General features: G+C 59.0%; 1 protein-coding gene across 1 annotated transcript in view; it reads left to right on the top strand.

Moving 5' to 3' along the window:
- KNDC1 (kinase non-catalytic C-lobe domain containing 1) overlaps positions 1 to 21,744 on the top strand; it is a 54,888-nt gene that overhangs the window by 19,290 nt on the left and 13,854 nt on the right. Inside the window, 14 exon segments of the mRNA XM_032490592.1 lie at positions 775 to 1,487; positions 2,815 to 2,929; positions 3,763 to 3,834; positions 3,929 to 3,990; positions 9,572 to 9,730; positions 10,295 to 10,372; positions 10,978 to 11,065; positions 11,682 to 11,844; positions 11,914 to 12,644; positions 12,943 to 13,087; positions 14,023 to 14,113; positions 14,836 to 15,018; positions 15,020 to 15,196; positions 19,684 to 19,713. Coding sequence (XP_032346483.1) covers positions 775 to 1,487; positions 2,815 to 2,929; positions 3,763 to 3,834; positions 3,929 to 3,990; positions 9,572 to 9,730; positions 10,295 to 10,372; positions 10,978 to 11,065; positions 11,682 to 11,844; positions 11,914 to 12,644; positions 12,943 to 13,087; positions 14,023 to 14,113; positions 14,836 to 15,018; positions 15,020 to 15,196; positions 19,684 to 19,713 — 2,807 coding nt within the window.

Here is a 21,744-nt window from a genome sequence, read left to right as displayed (position 1 = left end):
CACCGCACAAGCTGTTTGCTGAAGCGTCTGGGATTTTCACGGCTCCCGTGGCATAATCTCGGGTGGCATTTTGAGTAAATGGCAGCATGTGTTCGCGGCTGTGCCCGCAGCACGGAGCTTGGAGGACCCCCCCGGGAGGCGTGGCGCCTCCGAGTGGAGGCAGGGTCCCCCGCCCGCCAGCGGCGCTTCCCACCAAGTCAGTGTTGGTGACACTGCAGCATGAGGGGCACTGGCTTGGCTCCAACAGCAGGGAGGGTGTTGGCGCAGAGGCGCCGCGGAAGGGGCTGCAGGCCACCGGGCCGGTCTGTGTGTCTCTAGGGCGGTTGACACAGACGTGTGTGGAAGACTGTGCGCCAGGACAGGGTGGGGCTGCAGCCAGATTTAATGTATTCCTTTGGGGAGTATCGCTGGTGTGACTGTAATAGTGGAATGATGTGCTTTTTGGATGAGATAATTAGACCAGCCTTAGGAAACCCCAGTGGGGAGCTCTGCCGGGTCAGAGGAAGGGGAGGAGGCCCAGCGGCCTTCCGGGACTAGTTAATTACCCAAGATTGTGTAATTAAGGAGCATATGAGGACGTTTCCGGGGTGGGACTGAGGGAAGGGGTGGGGGCCCTGGGAGGCCCCCGTGTTCGGGGTCTCTGGTGATGGGTGAGGATCCGGGGGTCCCGCAGGAGCTGGGGTCATTAGTGGTCCTGAACCCCGCGGAACTAGCAGGGGGAGGCCCATCCTGGCAGTGGCCCTGGGCAGTAATCACTGTTCTGCTTTTGTCCAGATGTCAGTGAGAGTACCTGGAAGGGGAGACTTGCTCCAAGAACTGTGGGGCCCAAGAGGCAGCCCGGAGACCACTCCTCGGACCCAGAGGCCCTGCCTGCCCCAGAGGGCCTGCCCCAGACCCCGGCCAGAGAAAGCCCGGAGCGCCCTGGGACCCCACCATCCAAGCCTCTGCTGTCGACCCCTGTGAGAAACGGAGAATGCCCGGGTCAGGAGGGGCTGGCCCCGGAGAGGCTGGCCTGCCTGGTCCTGGACGCCCAGCGCCCTCTGGGTGACCTGGACAGAGGCTTCCTGGAGAGGAGTCACCTGCGGAAAGTGCAGACATTCCCCCGGCTCCCACCAGATGGCCCTGAAGCCGGCACCCTCTGCCTGTCGCCGATCGGTACCCAAAACCAGCCGCCCACACGTGATTTCCTCCCTCCAGACCCCACGGAGGCCTGTCCGGAGGAGAAAAATGGCCTTTCCAGCTTCCAGACACAGCCGGAGTCCAGACTGTGGCCAGAGCGAGAGCCCAAGCTCCAGCGGGGAGGGGCCCGGGGCGAGGGCTGCAGCGGGGACATGGGGCTTGGGGCGCCCATCCAGGGCCCCGCGGAGGAATGCCCCTCGCCCGCTTCCAAGGACACACGAGCTGCAGGCCGAGACCCGGGGACTCCCAAGTCTGGTGACGGGATTCCAGACGGAGCCTGGGAGCCGGGAAGTACAGCCACGGAGCAGGTGAGCGACTGGGATCCACAAGGCAGGGGAAGGGCCAGCACACGCACACAAGCCCCCCGCCGCTCAGAGCTGGTCATTTACCACGAGGAAGGCAATATCAGCCTTCACTCCTTCTTTACAAATTTTAAGAGCTGTTCTGAAGGGAGCTGCAAATAGGGGGCTTGCTGCGCCCCTGGCGTGGCTCCAGGCCTGAGCCCCCCGACCCCACCTCCCAGAGGGCAGCGCCCTCTTCGGCCCCACAGCTGCCCGGAACCAAGCTCGTCTCTGCTGGGTTAGTTTATCTTCCAAAGACGTGCAGGAAACAGCCTTCCAGGAGGGCTCCGGGCTCCGCTTCCTCTTCTAATTTTAAGTTAGAAACTAAGACTGTGGGTTGAGGTTGCTCACCTGTCCAGCTCGGTACCTGGGTGAGAGTCGCCAGGAGGCCTCGGCGCACTGCATCCTCAGCCAGCTGGGGTTTTGTGCAGCTGCCTGGACAGGGTCTCCCCAGGGGATGGTCTCAAAGTGGCGAGAACTCCTTTCCAGCTGAACTCTTTCTTCTGAGTCCTGGACTTTTGTGGGGGAGAGGGTACACGGAACAGAAAGTTTACCATCGTAACAATTTCGAGTGTACGGGTCAGTGGCGTTAGGTGCATTCACACTGTTGTGCCACTGTCACCACTGTCATCTCTAGAACCTTCTCGTCTTCCCAGACGTCAGCTCCTCGTTCCCCTCCACCAGCCCTGGTGACCTCTAATCTGCTCTCTGTCTCTGTGGATTTGACTACTCTCCATCTTCGCCATAAGAAGAACATTCAGCACTTTTTCCCTTGTGATGGTTTATTTCACTGACCACAGTGTCCTCAGGGCACATCCATGTTGTTGCAGGTGTCAGCATTCCCTTCTTTTTAAAACTGAATATCGTCTATCATCTGTATGGACCACATAATGCTAATCCAGCCATCCACCAGCAGGCACCTGGGTTGCTTCCACATTTTAGCTGTTATGAATCACGCTGCTTTGAACACGCATGTGCAGGTGTGTCTTCAAGACTGCTCTGAAGTGGAATTGCTGGATCAGATGGGAATTCTGTGTTTAACTTTTTCAGGATCCCCCAGACTGTTTTCCACGCAGCTGCACCATTTTACATTCCCACCAGCCGAGCACAGGGCTCTGGTTTCTCCACACCCACCCCCGGGTGGGTGCTGTTCTGATGCAGGGGCTTTCCCCACCTGTTGCGCCAAGAGTGGGCTGCATGGGGGGTAGATCTCACCAGAGTGGTCCGCACCCTGTCGCCTTCCTCTGTAAATCCTCCCGAGGACCCCCACACTGAATGTGGCTTTCCCCGCCAGGGTGTCTCCCTGCAGGAACTCCTGTCTAAGCTGGGCCGGCCCTTCAAGGAGTATGAGCTGTGGGCTCTGTCCCACGCGTGCCTCAGCACCCTGCGAACGCACAGCGAGCACCCAGGTGACACCCCCCAGTCCTCATCCAGCCCACCCACCCCCAGTGTGTCCAGGCAGGACCCAGGGGCCGGACTCGGCCTCCACCACCTGGGTGGGGCTTGTGGACGGCCTAGGGCTGGGCAGCAGTGTCCACACTGTGAGCTGGGGTGGCCATTGGGTTCCTGCTCTGGTCTCAGGACCAAGGGTGTCAGAGGGCAGCTTAAAATGTGGACCTCAGAGCACTGACCTTGCCAAAGAGGAGCAGGACCTGGCCCACACTCTCTCAGTGGGGGCCACATCGTCCTCAGGAAGATGAAAATTGGCTGGGGCAGAGCACAGGGAGCTCTTAGACGTTACACGACTCAGCCCTACCAGGCACCATGACTGATCTCTGGCCCCACAGTGGTTTTAGATGCCCGGTGCCAGGGATGGGGGGATGGGAGAGGAGGGCGTGGTGAGGAGAGTTGCTGCCACGGGCGGGGGGAACGGTGGGCCTGCACCCAGCCTCCTCCGGGACCCCCCCAGGGCAGTGCTGGGTGGGTGGGCCACCTCCCTCTGGCCCCTCCCACTCCAGCAGCTCCTGTCCATCTTCAGCTCCATGGCCCCTGCAGCTGGGAGCCAGTGCTAAGGGTGGGATGGGCGGCTCCGAGGGCCCTGCTAGTGTCATGTCACCAGGCAGCTTGCTCAGAGCCTCTGGGAAGGGGAGCCAGCCCCGGGCCCTGGTGCTGTGTCCCTCAAGGGTCCCAGTGTCCTGACATCCCTGGTGATCCGGGGTGGGGTGGGGGTTGAGAGGAGGGATTGCCTCAGGAGGCTGGCCTCCAGCGGGCCTAGCGCCCTGACCCTCAGCTTCTCCTGCAGCCTACCTGTGTCCGGACTCCGTGCTGGTGGCCGAAGATGGGACTGTGCTCTTCCGGCCGCCCCCTGCCAATGGTGCGTAAGTGGGTGCACCCCGGGGCCTGGCTCCAGCACTGATGGCCGAGGCTGACGGGAGAGCTCAGCTGGGGCTTGGGGTTTTGTCTCTTAGGTGCTTACAACTCGTTCTTTCTGGCTCCCGAGGTTGCAGAGCAAAAATTGGTGACTGAAAAGGTACCTGGGCCCCCATCCCTTTCCTTGGCCTTCTGCCCCCTGCACGGTGGTGCCCACCTGCTTGGTCCAGAGAGCCTGGGCGGGTGGGGGTGTGGGGTGAGGAGGGGCCCGGCGTCAGGACTCAGCGAGAGTCAGGCCGGGCCCCCCAGCGCAGCACCCATGTCATAGCCCAGATCTGCATGGCCCGGGCAGTGTCTGCCTGGGAGGTGCCTCCCAGGGGGTCGGGGATGTGGCTCCAGAGGTGTCATCCCAAGAGGACAGGACTCTGCGGGGACAGCTCCAGGCTGCATGCGTTGGCTCCCGAGAGCCCACAGCTAAGCTTTCGGGGGAGCTTGCAGGGCACTTCTCAGACACAGCCATTATTAACAAGTGAATTGTACAAACTTGCAATCAAGTAAATTGTATTCAAAATCAAGGTACATGGAGATGTAACTTCCCTGCTCCCCCCACAAAGCGCACCTAGAAACCCTGCCGTTCCTAAAGCCAGCGTGAGAGGATGGGGGTGGGGCAGAGGCCCCAGGAGCAGACGGCCCTGAGGACCCCGGGTTTCCTCCCGCCTCACCCCTGGAGGATAAGGGCACCGCGGCTGGGAAACACCAGTGGGCACAGCAAAGCCCAGCCGAGGCCCACACTCTGGAGCCAGAGCTGCAGGACCAAGGGAGGCCACCTGGCCCAGTGCTGCCAGGGAAGGCTGGGCAGCCCAGCAGCCTGGAATGAGGCCCCCATCCTCAGTGAGAAGTGCCCCTCCCAGCGGGGGTGCTGTCAGAGGAGCCTCAGAAGAGTTGGGACTTCCCACCATCTCCCAGCGGTAATGAGGCCACCCCCTAAAAAAAATCACTTAAAGAAATGAAGTACTTAGATGTAAGTGTAGCATGCAGGTCCAGGACTCATATGCTGAAAACTGAAGAAGAGGTGAAGCCTCAGCTCAGCCATCTCAGCTCCCGCCTCGAGACCCAGGACATAGGAGAGCAGAGGAGACCCAGGCAGAAAGGAGGAAACGCAAAGATGAGAGCAGAAGTCAGTGAAACGGAAACAGGAAGACAATGAGGAAACCAGCGATGGGGCAATCTGGTTCTTGGAAGAGACCAATAAAATTAGCCAGCTCCAGCAGAACTGACAATGCGAGGAGAGAAGGACACAAGTCGCCACAGCAGGAGCGGCACAGGGACAGCCCCGCAGACCCTGCAGGTGGCAGAAGAGTGAAGGAGGGCCTCCCAGAAGCACCTCCACCACGTGAATTCGGCCACTTAGATGACACGGACCAGAGCTTCAGAAAGCATGAACTGCCACAACTCACCCAGCATGGAGCAGACCTTTGACTAGCCCTGTAACTGTTGAGGAGATTGAATTTGTAATTTTTAAACTCCCAAAAATAAATCTCCAGGCCCAGATGGTTTCACTGGAGTGCACTAAGTAATGTTTAAAAAAGAATTAACACCAGTTCTACACAATCTTTTCCAGAAAACAGAAGTCCATTTTATGAAGCTAGTATTAAAACCAGACAAAGATAGTACAAAAAATATGTCTATAGGTCAATGTTCCTCATGAATATAAAGGCAAAAACCTTAACAAAATATATGCAGATGGAATTCAGCAATACATAAAAATCACACAACATAGCAGTGGGGTTGTTCCAGGATGTGGGGCTAGCTCAGTATTTGGAAACCAATCAGTGTGGTCCGACCTATTAACCAGCTAAAGAAGAACATCCCACGATCACATTAATTGATGCAGAAAAAGCATTTGTCAAAATTTAACATCCATTTATTTAAAAAAAGAAATTCAGGAAAACAGGAATAGAAGACTCTTCTTCAACTTAATAAAGAACATCTACCCAAAAAACCCCCAAACCTACAGTTGCGCACCACACTCGGTGGAGAGACCAGCTGCTTCCCCCAGGGCTGGGGAGCAGGTGAGGACCCCCCCCACCCCCCACAGCACTGGCGCTGCTGCTCACCCGCCACAGCAGCGCGAGGGGAGCAGGCGAAAGCGTACAGGCCAGGACGGAGGAAGCGGCGCTGCTTGCAGATGGCAGAACCGTCCACATAGCAAATTCCGAGGAGTCTACAGAAACAAACCCCGAGAACTTACAGGTTGGTTCTGAAAGGTCACAGGACATAAGATAAACATTCAAAAATCAGTCGTATTTCTCATACTAACAACGGACATGCGGACACCAGAATTAAAAGTACAGTGCATTCGCAGTCACCCAGAAACGTCAAACACTTAGTTGTAAACCAAACAAAACGTGTATGAGACCTGTGTGCCGAAAACTGCAAAATGCTGACGAACAAACATCAAAGAAGATCTTCGGGCTGGAAGGCTGGGTGGAGGCCTTAGACTTGACACCAAAAGCACTATCCACAAATTTTGCCACAAAAGGAAAAAAATGGGTAAATTGAACTTCATCAAAATCTGAAACTGACCAAGTGGGATTTATTCCACGTACGGAAAGCAATTCAACAACTGAAAATCAGGGGAAGGGTGTAGCTCAGTGGGAGAGCACATGCCTGCCGTGCACAAGGTCCTGGGTTCAATCCCCAGTGCCTCCTCTAAAAATAAATAAACCTTAGGCCCCTCCCCTGACAAGAAGGAAAAGGAAAAGAAAATCAGTGTAATATGTCAGATGGACTAAGGAAGAAAAACCGTGTTTCTATCAGTAGCTGCTAAGCTTTTGACAGAATTCAAGATCCGTTCATGACAAAAAAAAAAAAAAAAAAGAACTCTCAGCAAACTAGGAATAGAAAGGAATTTCCTCAGCTTGATGAAGAGCGTCTGCAAAAGAGCCGACAGGTAACATGATTAATGGTGAGAAGCCAGGTGCTTTCCCCCGAGGATGGGACAGGGCAAGGATGTTCCCTCCCGTTACCCCTTTCAGCGTCGTGCTAGAGGTCCTAGCTAGTGCAGTAAGACAAGAAAAGGAAATACGATGTGTGTAGATAGAGAAGGAAGAGATAAAACTCTTACTCACAGGTGACATGATCGTCCATGTAGAAATTCCCAAAGAGCCAACAGCGGGAACTGAGACGCAGTCGTAGCAAGACTGCAGGATGGCAGATTGATGGACAAATGTCAGTTGCTTTCCTGTTTGCCAGTCATGAGCAATGGGAATTTGAAAGTTAAAATGCACCACCATTTACATTAGCGTCCCCCCAAAAACACTTACAAATAATTGTAACAAAATATGTAAAAGATGCATATAAGGAAAACTACGAAACTCTGATGAAAGAAACCAAAAAAGATCTAAATAAATGGAGAGAGAGTCCATGTTCATGGACTGGAAGACTCAACGTTACTAAGATGTCAGTTCTTCCCAGTCTGACCTATGGATTCAATGCAATGCCCGCCAAAGTCCTAGTAAGTTGTTTCGTAGATACTGACGATTGTAAAGTGTGTGAGGAGAGGCAGAGACCCAGAACAGTCCACGCAACGTGGAAGGACACGACCTACTTCTGAAACCCACTGTGAGCAGCAGTAACCAGGTGTGATACTGGCAAAAAAAAGACAAAGAAATAAATGGAACAGAGTAGCCCAGAAATAAACCCACACAAATATCGTCGGCTGGTCTTTGACCAAGGAGCAAAAGCAATCAATGGAGAAAGGACAGTCTTCTCAACAAGTGGTGCTGGGACAACCGGACATCCACAGGCACCAAAAAAAAAAAAAGGAACTTGACACAGGCCCTGCTCTTTTCACAAAAAGTAACTCAAAATGGATCGTAACCCTGAAAGTAAAACACAGCGCTGTAACACTGCTAGAAGATCACACAGGAGAAAATCTCAGGAATGAGTGCTTAGACACAACCCGAGAAGCGTGACCCGGAGAGGAGCTGCTGGTGTTAGACTTCATTAAAATTACACATTCTGCTCTGTGAAAGACACAGTTAAGAGAATGGGAAGGCAAGCCACAGATGAGAGAAGTATTTGCAAAACGTGCCTGATGAAGGCCTTGTATCCCAGATTCGCCAAGAATGGATAGACGTCAACCACAAGAAAACGAACAAGCCAACTGAAAAGCAGCCGGGGTGGGGGAGGGGAAGAGGTCTGACCAGACACCCCACCAAAGAGGACGTGTGACGGCAGGTAAGCAGGTGAAAGGTGTCCCACTTCGAGTGGCATTCGGGGAATGAACTTGAAACAGTGGGCTGCCCTGCTCACTTACTGCAAAGACTAAAACCCGAACACTGGCAGCGCCGGGGGCCCGGCGCACGTGGGGCCCGGGAGCGCTCATCCTCTGCTGTGGGAACGCAGGGCCCTGCCGCCTCTAGGAAGACGGGTCTGTGGCTTCTTACAAAACTACACGTGCAGCCACCATACGGCCCAGAACTCGCTCTCCCAGGCATCGATCCTGGACAAGTGAACGTGTGTTCACACAGAATCCTGGACATGAACGTTCATATTTATAAGAGCCACGACCCGGAAACCACTGAGACGTCCTTCCGTGGGTGGACTGCGCGTCCACATTGCCGAACAGCACGCGCAACGAGTGGACTGTCGATGCGGCAACAATTGGATAATACGGCCGACAGAAAAAGTCGGCCCGTGGGAATGACGACGCCACAGACATGAAGAACAGAGGAGCAGCCGCCGGGGCCTGAGGTGGGGCGACAGCAGCGCACCTGGGGATGGAGATGTGCTGCGACTCCGCGTGTCCAGGCCGGGGCCCTGCAGCTTTGCAGGGTGTCACTGTGGCAGGAAGCTGGGTGAAGGGTACGTGGAGTCTCTCTGGATCATTTCTCACGACTGTATGTGAACCTACAATGACCTCAAAGTTAAACCCTTAACTTCTTAAAGGTTGATAAGTACTCAAAACTAATGCTTTCCTAGCGGTTCGATGTGCTCCTGGGTGGGGGGCCGGAGGGGTGTCGGGTCACGGCACCACCTTGGCAGTTTGACTCCTGCTGTGTGGGGGTCTTCACGGAACGGAAATCAGCAAATGCTAAAATCAGGGCTTGATTCGCTGGTTTGTCAGCTGTCTAGACCTAATGACGTGATGGAGGAAGCACGAACGACGCGGTCACACTGGGTCAGGTCAGGTCTTTACTGCGCTCCTCCCCGGAGCCCGCTGCCCTGCCGACGCGGCATGCGCGGAAGGCAGCTGTGTGTAGTCTCGCTGTCCCTCCCTTGTCCAGACAGCAGGGCTGCCAGCCGCGGCGCAGACACAGAGGGTGACACCGGGAGAGGACGCTCAGGGAGGGCGCCGGCTCCGGGGAACTCAGACAGGTGCCGCACGGGCCATCGTTACTGGTTCCAAGCATGTGGCACACATCCTTCATTTCAGCAGATTTTAGAATAAACTTCTGTGTGTACCAAGAGGCTTAGTTTTGTTCAGAGCCCAAAGTGAACCACCGTTCTGGGGACTCCTGGCTGCAGGTTCTGGGGTGCCACCTTCGCCCTGGTGGAAACAGCGGGAACGGGAGGGTCCGGCCGAGGCCCCCGGGCGCCCTGTTCACACCAAGTGTCTAGGACTCCTCGGTGCTTGTCAGCCAGGCCGATCCCCAGGCCAGGCCCCTGGGCTAGGAGGTGCCCGGCGGGGTCCTGTCTGCTGAGCACGGCTGGCCCCCCCTCTCCCCAACCCCCAGGCCTCCGTGTACTGTGTGGCCGCGGTGCTGTGGACGGCAGCCAAGTTCAGCGTCCCCCAAGACCACAAGCTGGCGCTGCCCCGCAGGCTCAAGACCCTCCTCCTGCACATGGCCAGACGCAGCGCCCAGGAGCGGCCGGCGCCGGCCGAGGCCGTCAAGGTAAACGCGCTGCACTGGGGCCCCAGCTTGAGGTCCCGGGCCTGGGCGGTGGCCCACGGGGCAGGGGAGCCAGGACACAGGGTCTTGTCTCTGGGGAAAGGTAGTGCCGCTGGGCAGGGAACTGTGGGTTTCATTTCACGCTCAGCACCGTGGTTCCCCACAGACCAGCCTGCGTCTCCAGTGCAGCCACCAGCCGGAGAGTGGGTGGGTGGTGTCCTGGGCCCTAGCACTGACCCCCGTCCTCGGGCCCTGCCGGAGGGGAGCATAGCTTCCCACACACCCCAACTTCCCCTTGCTCCTGAGGGTCCTCAGGGCTGGGTGCCGCGGGCCCAGTGCTCGGTGTTCTTCCCAGCCGAGGATGGCCAGGAAAGACAGCGGCTAAGACGCAGTGTCACCACCGGCCCCCAAGGCTGGGGCGCATGCGCTCTCCCCAGGAAGGCGTTCCCGTGAGGTCTTCCTGGAGAGCAGCCCCCAGGCCCTCCTGGCTGCCACCGTGGGAGTGAGACGGGGCCGGTGCCCCAGCCACGTGTCTCAGCGTGTCTGGACAGTGGCCTGTCCTTTCAGTTGTGCAGCAGTTACCTCTTGCAACGAGGCATGGACAGCAGAAAGGTGTTAGCCCACCTGAGGGCGTCGACCTGCAAGGTAAGCTGGCGACTTCCACAGTCCGGGCAGGACCCTGCCCTGCCCTGGGGCCCGGGAATCCAGGAGCCCAGGAGCCGAGGATCCTTGTTTTTTATTATCAAACAGACGACTGGGGAGTTTAGGAACCAGATGGTGAATAACTCATCATTCTCTGACATATCTTTTAGCTTTTCCCCTGCCTTGAACTGGCTGGCGGAGAAGCCCCTCCCTTGGTCCACACCCTGGGCTCTGCTGGCCATCTGGCATGTGGGGGGCGGGGGACAGCCCAGGGGTCCTGCAGAGTGACCCTCAGGCAGCCAGGCAGGCCGCATCGCGCAGTGATAGGTCCTTGGGACGCAGACAGGCGCCCACATCCCTCAATAGCTCTGGGATGTGGGTTCTGGGGACCCCGGCCTCGGGCAGTCCCCTAAGCTTCCCGTGCCCCAGAAACCTACCAGAACCTCTGAATTGGGTAGCCTCATGCCCCCGGGACGCTGCTTCCAAAGAGAAACAAGCCAGCCCTGCGAGTCAGCATGGGTGGGAGCGCGAGCTGCAGGGGGTCCACGCTGTACCTCCGAGGCCACCTCGGGCATCTCACCTGGGGCCGGCCGTGTCCTGCTGCCCAGGTTTACCAGGAGGAAGAGACCATCAGTCTGCAAAATGCTTCCTCGGTGGTTGAACTGAACCCCAGCGCTGCGCCCAGGCCCAGCTCAGGTGGGCCCCTGGACCAGCTCTTCCCCACCTTCCTGCCCACAGGCCCCGTGCCCCACGCTGCCGCTGCCCCTGCCACTGTCCCACCAGAGTTAGCCTCCAGGAGTCCAGCCCTGAGTGGACACCACTCTGGATGTGGCTGCGTCCCCAGGACAGCGTGTCCAGAACTGGGCCCTGACTGTCCTGTTCTTGACTCCCCGTGAGTCTCCTCTGAGTCCTGGGGGCTCCAGCCTCGTCTCACCTGCCTCCGCTCCCACGCCCGCCTGCGTCAGTCTCATGACCCCAGTTCTTGTCCTGCCCTGCTCCTCTGTGGCCCCCACCCCCATCCTGCAGCTTGAGAACACTATTCTGCACAGGCCCGACTGAGCCTACTGTCTGATCCGGCCTTCTCCAAGCAGCATGCTGCCCCTTCCCTCCCAGCTCCTGGGCAGCCCTGGACTCCAGGCCCCTCCCTCAGGCCTCTCTCCCTGAAGTCTTTCTCCCTCCCAGTGCCTTGAGGCTTCAGGCCCTTTAAGCCAGCCCCCCTACTAAGGCCAGCACCCCACCAAGGTCAGCACCCCACTGTCGCCAGGACCCCACTGAGGCCAGCGCCCCAGCCCACTCACCTGTGTGTCCCCAGGCTTCGTGCGGGTCAGCGGGGACACGAGGCTCGTCGCTGTGCAGGGCCCCGTGCCCAGTCACCCCTCCCGCCTCGAAGGGGCCGCACTGCTGCCTGCGGCGTTCACCTCCCCGGCCACTCACTTTAGGCCCATCGTCCTCGCTCCAGATGCAGGTGTCACCAGGTGAGTGCGCCCTCCCGAAAGCTGGCAGGGCCCCAGGCCCCCCCTGAGCTCTCCTCTTCTGGCTCGCAGGGACACATGTGCCCTGTCCTCGAAGCCAGCCGAGAGGCCAGAGGAGAGGAGAGGCCAACTGGACCAGGAGGGTGATGGGAAGCAAGCCCCTGAAGCCCACGGAGCCACCACCAGCCTGAAGATCCCCGACCAGCCAGCACCAGGCCCCCCAGAGCCCCTCGGAGAGTCAGTGCCAGGAGACTCAGCCCAGGGGTGCCCCTGCCCCCCACCCCCTGCCCCGGCCAGTCTCTTGGAGGAGGCTTCATTGGTGATGCCCAAATCTTCGGCCCCTTCCCCACCCCTGAAAACACAGGTGCCACCCCCAGAGCAAGAGACAGACGAGACTGTCCCAACCGGAGCCTCTTCCCAAGGCCTCAGGGCCCATCCCCCAGGGCCCACCGCTGCCCACCTCAGCTCAAGCCACCCGGCCAAGCCACCCAGGAGCAAGGCTGCTGGGGGCCCGAACCAGGAGACTGAGGGCCCTGCGTCAACCCCATGTAACCCCTCCCTGGCCACAGCGAATCCAGACAACCCCGGGGGAACCCCCGTCGGGGACCAGGGTGACCAGGCCCCAGAAGGTCACCCCAAGTGGCCCTGGTCAGCAGACCGCAAGTCCTGTCCATCCAGTGTGGATGCCTCACCCCTCCCGAAGGGGACAGACTGCCCGTCACTGCAGGAGGCCACACGCCTCATCCAGGAGGAGTTTGCCTTCGACGGTTACCTGGACAACGGGCTGGAGGCTCTGATCATGGGTATCAGGGGCCACAGAAGGCCCAGGAGAATCCCCAGCACCAGGGACAGGCCATGGGGGCGGGCACCGTGCATGGGGAAGGTCACCACGTAGGGGCCCCCACATCCATTTCTGCACAAAGTGGGCAAAGTTGAGCTCCCAGGGGCCAGATGGCAGAGAAGCCCCAAGGCAGGCAGAGGGTCTCAGGACCCAGCTGCCCCATCCCACCCACTGTGCTCCCCGCCGCCCTGCTACCCTGCCAGTTCCTGAGACCAGGGGAACCCACATTTTAACTCACCCTGTTGTTTCTGCAAACCCAGGGGAATATATTTATGCCTTGAAAGACCTCACCTACGCCACCTTCTGCGGGGCAATTTCGGAGAAGTTCTGTGACCTCTACTGGGGGGAGAAGCTGCTGCAGAACCTTTTCAAAGTGGTGAACGGGAGGACGTCGCCCTCCGAGAAGTAAGAGCCCCTCCCCTCGTGGGCCCAGGCTCCCCCAGCCCAGGGTTTCTGCCCCTCCCCAAGCTGTCCCCTCCTGCCCCTGCATCCTGCTCACTGCCCTCCCTGGAGCGGCCACCCCCTGGGCCCCAGTTCCTGGGCCCAGAACCCACTCTTTCCAAAGCTCCCTTCAGGCAACAGGTCCTCTTGGCAAGAAGGTTCGTGGGATCACAGGCGTAGGAGGCCCTGTCCCCTGCACTGGGACCAGCTCAGGAGGCAAAGTGATGGAGCCCGGGGAGGGGGGTGTCCCTGCAGGGAAGTGTCCACTCCCACTGTCCAGCTCCCATCCTGGTGTTAGCGGGTGAGGTGACAGACACGAGAGGAAGAGGGGCCCACAGCTTCCCCTCCCGTCCCCTTCCCCCAGCCCTCTCGGCCCCTCACCCCGTCACAGGCTGAACCTGTGCCCTCCATGCCGGGCTTGGCCTAGCCCCTTCCAGAGGGCGGCAGAGGGCCATGGGGGTGGGAGTGGCCCTGACGCCCCGACACCCAGGCCAGCCCGAGCTCACAGCACCCCCACGCCTCCCTGCGGGAGCCACAGCCGGACCACGTGACAGGTGGTAGCCAAGCTCTGCTGGGGATGCTGTGACGATGCCCGTGCAGGATGGGCACCCCCGACTCAGCCCCGTGCCCTCCCCGGGCCCCACTCCCACCCAGTGAGGCTGCACACACCCTGCTCCTGCCCAGCCTGGCCCCTGTTTTTATGGTTTTGGAAACGGTGCTCAGAAAGCCTTCTGCCAAAGGGCCTGTGTCCTGCAGCCAGTTGTCCCAAAGGTGTGGCAGGGCCCCTGTCACCCCAGGCCCCACCTTGACTCAGCAGAAGACCCTCTAGTGAGCCTGAGGGAAGCCTTGGTGTGGCGGGAGGGGCCTAGGGGCACCTGCAGCATCCTCCATTCCGACAGCGCGTCTGAGGAGCCTGGGTCACAGCCCGAGGGCAGCAGCGGGACCAGCTTTCGGAGGAACTGCTCACCATCCAGCACGAGGCCCTCGGGTGAGACACCTGGGTTCCAGGGTGAGAACCTCCTCCACCCTCAGGGCCAGGCTGTCCCTGCAGAGTCCCCAGGGGTCTGTGCCTTGAAGGGGGGGGGCGTTCTCCCCAGGCCAGCAGGTGGGCCACAAACCCAGGTGGCCTTGGGGCTGGGGGCCATGGTGGAGGGGCACCTGCCCCCCGGGGTCTTGGTGATGGAGGAGTTGCACCCTTCCTGGAAACGCGCTGCTTAAAGACCCTGAGGCCTGTTTTCTTGCATCGGTAGCCTAGGACTCCCTGATCCAGAACCGAAATCTTTGTAATTTCCCCAAATCCTGTGTGCAGGACGTGGCTTTAGGGATCAGATTCTGTGATTATGATCCCACACATGACGGCCAGGGGTTCCCCTCTACCCCATACTCACTTGGAAACCTTCAAAATAGCGAAGTGCAAACGCCCAGAACAGCCCACCGCCTGCTGGGACCATGGTGCCTGAGGGACTCTCTGCATTGCGTCTGTTTACAGAGTTCAAATGTCCCTTGGTCTACACCATCGACTCTGCCCCGCATTGCAGCACGTGTTTGGGAGGGGACAGAGGGCTCTCCACCCTGAGGACCCTTTGGAGCCCCCCCAGAGCAGACGCGGGGCTGCCAGGTGGCCCGTATTCGGGACACACCTCATCCATAAATAGTCAGTGATGGCCTCTCCCCCAGGACCTGGCATTCCTGCCCCCAGCCACCCTCCCCTCCTCTGTCCAGGGAAGGAGAAGCCGGACGTGGACTCAGAGTTCTCCCGGGGCAACTTTGAGGTGGGATTTCGGCCTCAGAAGTCGGTCAGAGCCGGGAGGGAGCAGCTGCCCGAGGCCGGAGAGGAGCGGCTGCCGGATGGGGGCCTGGCCGTGGGTTCAGAGGCGGTAGCCCGGCCGGCCAGGCCCCAGGAGGGCAGGCCCCTCCTCAAACCCAGGCCTGGCGAGCGTCCAGAGCTGCAGCCCCGGCTGGTGCAGCGCCTTCTACGAGGCCGACTGCTTCGGCGCCGATGTGTACAACTATGTGAAGGAGCTGGCGAGGCAGAAGGCCGGCGGGTCCCTGGACGCCGACGCCCAGAGCCCGGTGAGTCCTGGGCTTCTGTCCACGGTGGGCCCGGGAGGCTGCTGTGGCTTTGGGGATGCTGTGGGACGTGAGGCTGTGTTCAGGCAGAAGTTCCGAGGTCACTCGGATGACAGAAATGCCCTCTCTGTGTCCCCTACTCCTGGTGCCCCCGCCCCAGTGGCCGCCACGCCCATCTGGTGCCCTCCGTGTCCTTCCGTGGGGGTGTTGTGCCCACCTGTAGTGTCCTCTGTATTTGGGGGTGGTAACTGGGCACTTGGCCACCAGAAACAGTTGGCAGGTCACCTTGTCCTGGTGACCACTGTTGGCTTCGGGCAGGCAGGTGCAGCTCTGACCCCCGGTCAGCCCACGCCTCCTGCTCCTCGGGCAGCAGCATGAGCTGGGAAGCCCCTTGCCTGAGGCCATCAGCTCCAGCCGGGCCCCTGGGGTCCGCTTCCGTGGTGGGCAGTGTGCTCTGCTTGCTTTCCTGGGTCAGCAGGGCCAGAGGAGGCCCTAGACCTGAGAGTGTCCAGGCCTGGCCAGCTTGGGTGCAAGATAGCCACACAGAGCTCTGCACCCATGGTCGCTGCCCTGCTACTGGGGGCCTGGCCCAGTGGCCAGCACCCTGAGCTGGGCTGCAGCCCCCTCACTCCTGAGTGACCAGGAGCCCAGGCCTGACCTGGGCCACATCCTCCCCTGTGTCCAGGGGCTCCCACTGGGGCCTCAGTCGCACAAGGCCCATTTCCCCAGGGCAGCAGACAGGAGTGGCCGTCAGCCGTCAGGAGACCCGCCCCTGCCCCCTCACTCACCGCCCCAACCTCCAGGCCATGAGCTGTAGAAGCTGCGTCTCCACGGCATTTCAGCACCACCCGAACCTTCCCAGGTGCTTTCTCACTTGTTACTCAGCTCCAGGCTAGAAAGAGCCCCACGCTGCCCAGGCCCCGGAGCTCCAGGCACAGGCCTGTGCTCCTTGGAATCGCTCCTCCCGCTGCGTGTCCTTGAGTCTGAGCCCCAGTGTGCCTGGGGCCTGTGCTGGGGGGCTGCAAGGACTCAGGCCTCCCGCGGGGCCTGGTGAGGGGGGTGGCCCGTACAGCAGGCACCCACCCAGTGCCCTGGCCCCCACACACGACGCCTGGCACAGGGAAGCCCCGTGTCGCTACATCAGAGTCTGGAGCTCTGACCAGGAGAGGGTGGCTTCCGGCCCTATCCCCACCCATGAGCCCGGTCTCCTTTCTCCTGCTTGCTTCTGGGTCTGTGGCCCCTGCTCCCACTGTCTTTCCCTTCATGTGCGTTTGCGCACAGTGCAGCTCACTTGGACCTGAGTGTCCTGGAGGGGTAGGAAGAACTGCTCTGAGCAGCAGAGTGCCAGCACAGCTGGGCACCACTGCCTTCTGCTTCCTCCTAGGAAAAGTTTGGAGGGTCAGGGGGCAAGGGCCGCTGAGAGGCCAGAGTAGGGCACCAGTGATGGAGCCATTGCTCTGACAACCCCAAAACGAGTGTAGACCTCATAACCGAGTGTTACGGAAGGGTCCTCCCAAAACGGAGCCGCCCTGACATTGGAATATCCTGAAGGGCCGGGGGTCTTCGATGGCGTGAAGAGGGTCTGTGGACAGTGTTTTCTGTGAGGTGGTTATGGTGGTCACAGGAGGTGATGAAGAACAAAAGCAGTTCCTCCAGATATGCACCCATGGAGCTCCTAGGCCTGCCGGCTGCAAGGGCCTGGAAGCAGTGAAACCCAGGAGCAGTGAGCACCCCTGGTGCCCAAATCTTGGTGTCTAATGCCATTCTCCAATCAAAGGAACCAGGGCTCCTTGGAGAAATGGCTGCCCCTGGGCCTGGGGCAAGAAAAGCACGAGACAGGCTGAAGCATCTGCAGTGCCAGGCAGTAGGAGACGCTCGGGGAGACAGTGAAGGCGGCATGTCAGGGTCACAGGGACCACCTGAAGCCGGAGCGGCTGGAGCTATGAAGAAGTAACACAGCACTGGACTCTGACTCAAAGTGTGGAACGGCCACGTGGCCATACTCATATAGATGCTGAATTAAAAGGGGAGAAATGGCCCTTCTTACAGAGAGAGAAAAACCCATCCAAAAATTCACATGGGATCTCAAGGGACCCCAACGACCAAAACAATCGTGAAAAAGAAGGACAAAGCTGGAGGACTCAAACTTCTGATTTCAAAACTTACTACAAAGCTACCATAGCCAAAGCAGTATGAGACACACAGAGACAGACGCGCAGACCGGCGAATTAGGACAGAGAGCCCAGGATTAATTCCCACACGCGTGGTCAAGTGACTTTTGACAAGGACACCATGACCGTTCAATGGGAAAAGGAGAGTCTTTTCAACAAACGGTTCTGGGAAAACTGGATCTCCTACACACACGCAAAAACCCGCGCCTGTGCCTTACACCATATGCAGAAAGTAACTAGAAACCAGAGGCCCAGACATGAGAGCTACGCCATAAAGCTCTTAGAAGCAGAAGAGAGCACTTCCTGACATTGGATTTGGTGATGCTTTCTTGGCTGTGACACCAAAATCACGGGCAGCAGAAGTAAAGATCAGTCAACTGGACTTCATCAAGTTAAACCCTTTCGCGCATCAAAGGAAACCATCAACAGCGTGGAAACAGGCCACCTCTGGACTGGGAGCGCAAACCATCTCTATCTGGGAAGAGTTTAATATCGAGACTGCAAAGAACTCATGAACTCAACAGAACAAACAGCTTGATCAAAACATGAGTGAAAGACTTGAACAGACATTTCTACAAAGAAAACATACAGGTGGCCGAACAGCACATGAGAAGGTGCTCAGCGCCACCAGCGTCTTAGTCATTAGGGAAAATAAATCTAAACTGTGGTGGGCTACCACCCCACGCCCATCAGGACGGCTGTTACAGTGAAGGGTGTTTCTAAAGAGCAGAGAACAGCAGAGGGCGCTGAGGACATGGAGAAACCAGGACCTTGAGCACTGCTGGTGGGAATTCAGATGGTGTAGCTGCTACGGAAAACAGCACGCAATTTCCTCGGCAAGAGATAAACGCGGAATTCCCACGTCCGCCAGCAGTTCAGCTTCTGGGTATGTACCCGGAAGAGTCGAAGGCAGGGACTCGGGTATCTGTGCACCCGTGTTCACAGCCGCGTTATTCTCAGCAGCCAAAAGGTGGAAACCACCCAAGTGTCCATCCGTGGAAGACTGGGTTGGAGAGTGGTCCATCCACACGGTGGCCATTACGCGGCCCTAAAAGGCATTCTGGCACAGGCTACTACAGCATGGACATTAAGAACGCTATGCTCGGTGAAATAAGCCAGTCACAAAAAGACAGGTACTATATGATTCTACTTGTGGGGGGGCCTGGGAATAGTCCAGAGGCGGAGAGCAGACCGTTGGCTGCCAGGCGCTGAGGGAGGAGGGCACCGGGAGTCGGTGTTTGGTGGGGACAGAGTTTCGGTTTGGGAAGACAGGGAAGTTCTGGAGATGATGGTGGTGATGGTCATACAACCGTGTGAATGTTCTTAATGCTGCTGAACTGCAGGGTGGAAAATGGTTAAAAGGGAAAATTTTACGTTATGTGTACTTTGTCGCAATAAACACATTTCAAAATAAAAGTTTTCTTAGTGAGTTGAGAAGAAAAAAGTGGGGAGGGGTGAGCACTGGCCTTGGGGACTTGAGGGCTGAAGCGAAGCCTGCAGGTGTCAGTGTAGCTGAATCTGAATAGAGGGGAGATCCAGGGGCGAGTCCTCCCCTCACCTCCAAGCCTAGGCGTCCACAGAGCCCACCCTCGCATCCCCCGGTAGCCTCAGCCTCCAGCCCTACAGAGGACATGACCCTTTCTGAGGCAGCTCACTGCGCCCACGTGGACTTCCCAGCAGCCTCCTCTCGACAGTGGTGGGGAAGGTGGGAGGCCGAGTCTGTGTGTGTCCTCCGACGTCACAGGTCATGGCCCCTGATGTCACAGGTCACCCTCTGACATCACAGGTCATGCTAACTAGTGGCATCACGTCCTTGTGGACCCCTGCAGACAGGCAGCCCCGTTTCCACCCGGGGCCACGTTCAGGGCCGTGGAAGGCAGTGCTTCCACAGAGGAGCCTGTCTCAGTGCTGGTGGGTCCCCTGTGCAGGTTCCGTGTGGGCCGCTGGGGCCACTTCCTCCACCCTGTGCTTCCTTGGGGTGGCACCTCCCTGGAGGGAGACACGCCCACTGGTGAGCCCCTCCCGGGTCTCTCCGGTGCCGCCCTCAGATCGCCCTTGAAGGTGGACCCTGCGTCCAGCTCTGATCCCAGATTCGGCTGGGGCAGGAGCCGTTGTCACTGCCCATGACTCTGGGGTCAGGACGAGGCTCCCTGGCCTCCTGTCTCTGGAGCACCAGCCCCAGCCCTGCTAGGCCCTGCCATCCCCCTGCGGCGGCTGCTGCGGGGGCCAGTCTGGAGGGGACGGGGTGGTCGGGGGAAGCGCTGGGGCGGACGACCAGAGTGACCATGTTTCTCCCTTTTTCCTGCTCACCTGGGGAAGGCGTGTCTCCTGGAGCCTGAGTGCAGGCAGGTGAGTTTCTGCACCCCCCTGCATCAACGGGCAGGTGGGTGACCCCGGCCGTGGTCACACATTTCTCTTGGGACCCCATGGTGCCTGTTTCCAACAGGAGCCTCAGAAAAACACAAAAGGCATAAAACAAGGGATAAAACATGTTTCCTACCCAAAAAGGGAGCGAGTCAGAACAGGCCAGGTGCTGGGCTGGGTGGGGCAGCTGTGGGGCGAGGGGTGCTGTGTCCATGCCTCACTGACCACAGGCCACGCTGACTGCGCCCCGGGCTCCTGCCGCGGGTGTGGGCATGGCTGTGGCCTTGGCCCCGGGCGCGGCGGTCTCCCAGGCCCCCGCTCCCCGGTCGGGGCGCCCGGCCCCCCATGCTGTTGAACAGGCTTTGCTTCGGGCGTTTGGGTGGACGACGCTGATTTTGTCCTCTTCTCGTCGCCCACAATTTCTGGTTTTTCCAGCTTGCTTCTGACCATTTCTGTTTACTCCCCAGTATTTGTCTGCCTTCGGGTCTACGTAAGTCCAGCTGCCGCTGGGCCTAACTTGTGCCTCAGAACATCCCGTTCATCCCTCTGATGAACTGACTCTCCTTTAACTCTCTGAAAACAGCCCTTGGTCAGGTTAGGCTGGGGGGAACCGACCCTGAGTATTTTATTCAGACCTTGCCAGTCCGAGCCAGCTCGCGGCCCAGGCCCCCCCGTGCATCTCCGGTGTGTGGGCCTGGGGGTGACGCCATCTCACACAGCTGCGTGTCTTGGTTTGTGCAGATTTATCTTTAAAATCAGTCAAAATGGTCCTTTTGAAAGAGTGGGTCTGCAGGTCAGCGATGTCAGAAGTGTTGCCGACAAACTTCAGGTTTCATAAACCGAGCTGTCAATCTGCTGCGGGAGCCCTGTCCCATGGGTGCCCTCAGTCCCAGCGCCCACAAGCCCCGCCCAGGGAGTTTTCTCAAATCAGCCTCCGGACAGTGGACAGAGTGGGTGAGCAAATGGCCTCGAGGGTGCTCTCCCACGCTGCCCCAGCTGCCGCCCTGGAACACGGGCCAGGTTGCCTCCACTGCTCTCGAGAGGCCAGGACCACAGCGAAGAGGCGTGGGGGAGCCGCGGATCCTTGGGCCTTGTTCAGAGGCACGTCCAGGCGGCAGAGGGTGGTTCTCCGTGAACGCAGCTCCACGGGGCCACCTCATTTGCTGCCGAGCCTCGACTGTCACCAACAGGCCTGGTCTCAACAGTGAGACGCTCCAGACTTGCACAATCCACTGGGTCACCTCCAGCCACATGTGGCCACTGAGCACTTGAAGCCTGGCCCACGTGGCTGAGGAAGTTTTGTTTCATTTCACTCTAACACTGGAGATGGCGAGGGTGGCCGGTGGCTCCGTGGTGGAGGCGCAGGGCCTGCACGTGGGTCTCAGGGCCCTCCTGCCCATCTTCCCCCGACTCCGGTGACCGTGCCGGGGTCGGCCAGCTGTCACGTGGGGAGCAGGACCAGACCCAGGCTGTGGGACATCAGAGCCTACGTCTCCTCCGAGACACTGTCACCAGCCTTGGGGCAGCTCCCGGCAGGGCCCAGCAGGCAACCCAGTGTGGGCCGGGTCGACCTTCCCCACGTTGGTTTCTGTGGAGGTAGCCTACCCGCCGGTCCCGGTGTGCGATGTTCTCCCCCTCTGCACTTTGCACTTGGCTGAGCTGAAGGAGGATCCAGAGGACTCCAGGGACCTGGTTTAACCACCGAGATAAGGGAAAGGGACGTGGCTTTGTGCTCAGGCTGCACCACCCCTGGCACCACAGGCACAGCCCCTGCCCAACAGCTGCCCTGGCTTGGAGGTGCCGGCCACCTGTGGGGCTGTCTGTAAAACAGCACATGGAACATGACAGCCACGTGAGCCACGTGAGCCACGTTTACAGCGAAACCACCAGGAAGAGCAGGCTCGGGCCTTCCTGTTCCTTAGGACCATTCAGGAGACGCTGTCAAAAGCAGGGTCTGCTGTCGCAGGACGACAAGCTTGGGGGAAACCTTTTCTGGACTTGATCTGATTGGACTCC

The sequence above is a fragment of the Camelus ferus genome, chromosome 11 (genome assembly GCF_009834535.1).
Source record: "Camelus ferus isolate YT-003-E chromosome 11, BCGSAC_Cfer_1.0, whole genome shotgun sequence".
Taxonomy (NCBI): domain Eukaryota; kingdom Metazoa; phylum Chordata; class Mammalia; order Artiodactyla; family Camelidae; genus Camelus; species Camelus ferus.
Note: the sequence above shows the minus strand (reverse complement) of the source record. Positions and strands in the feature narration are given on the sequence as shown.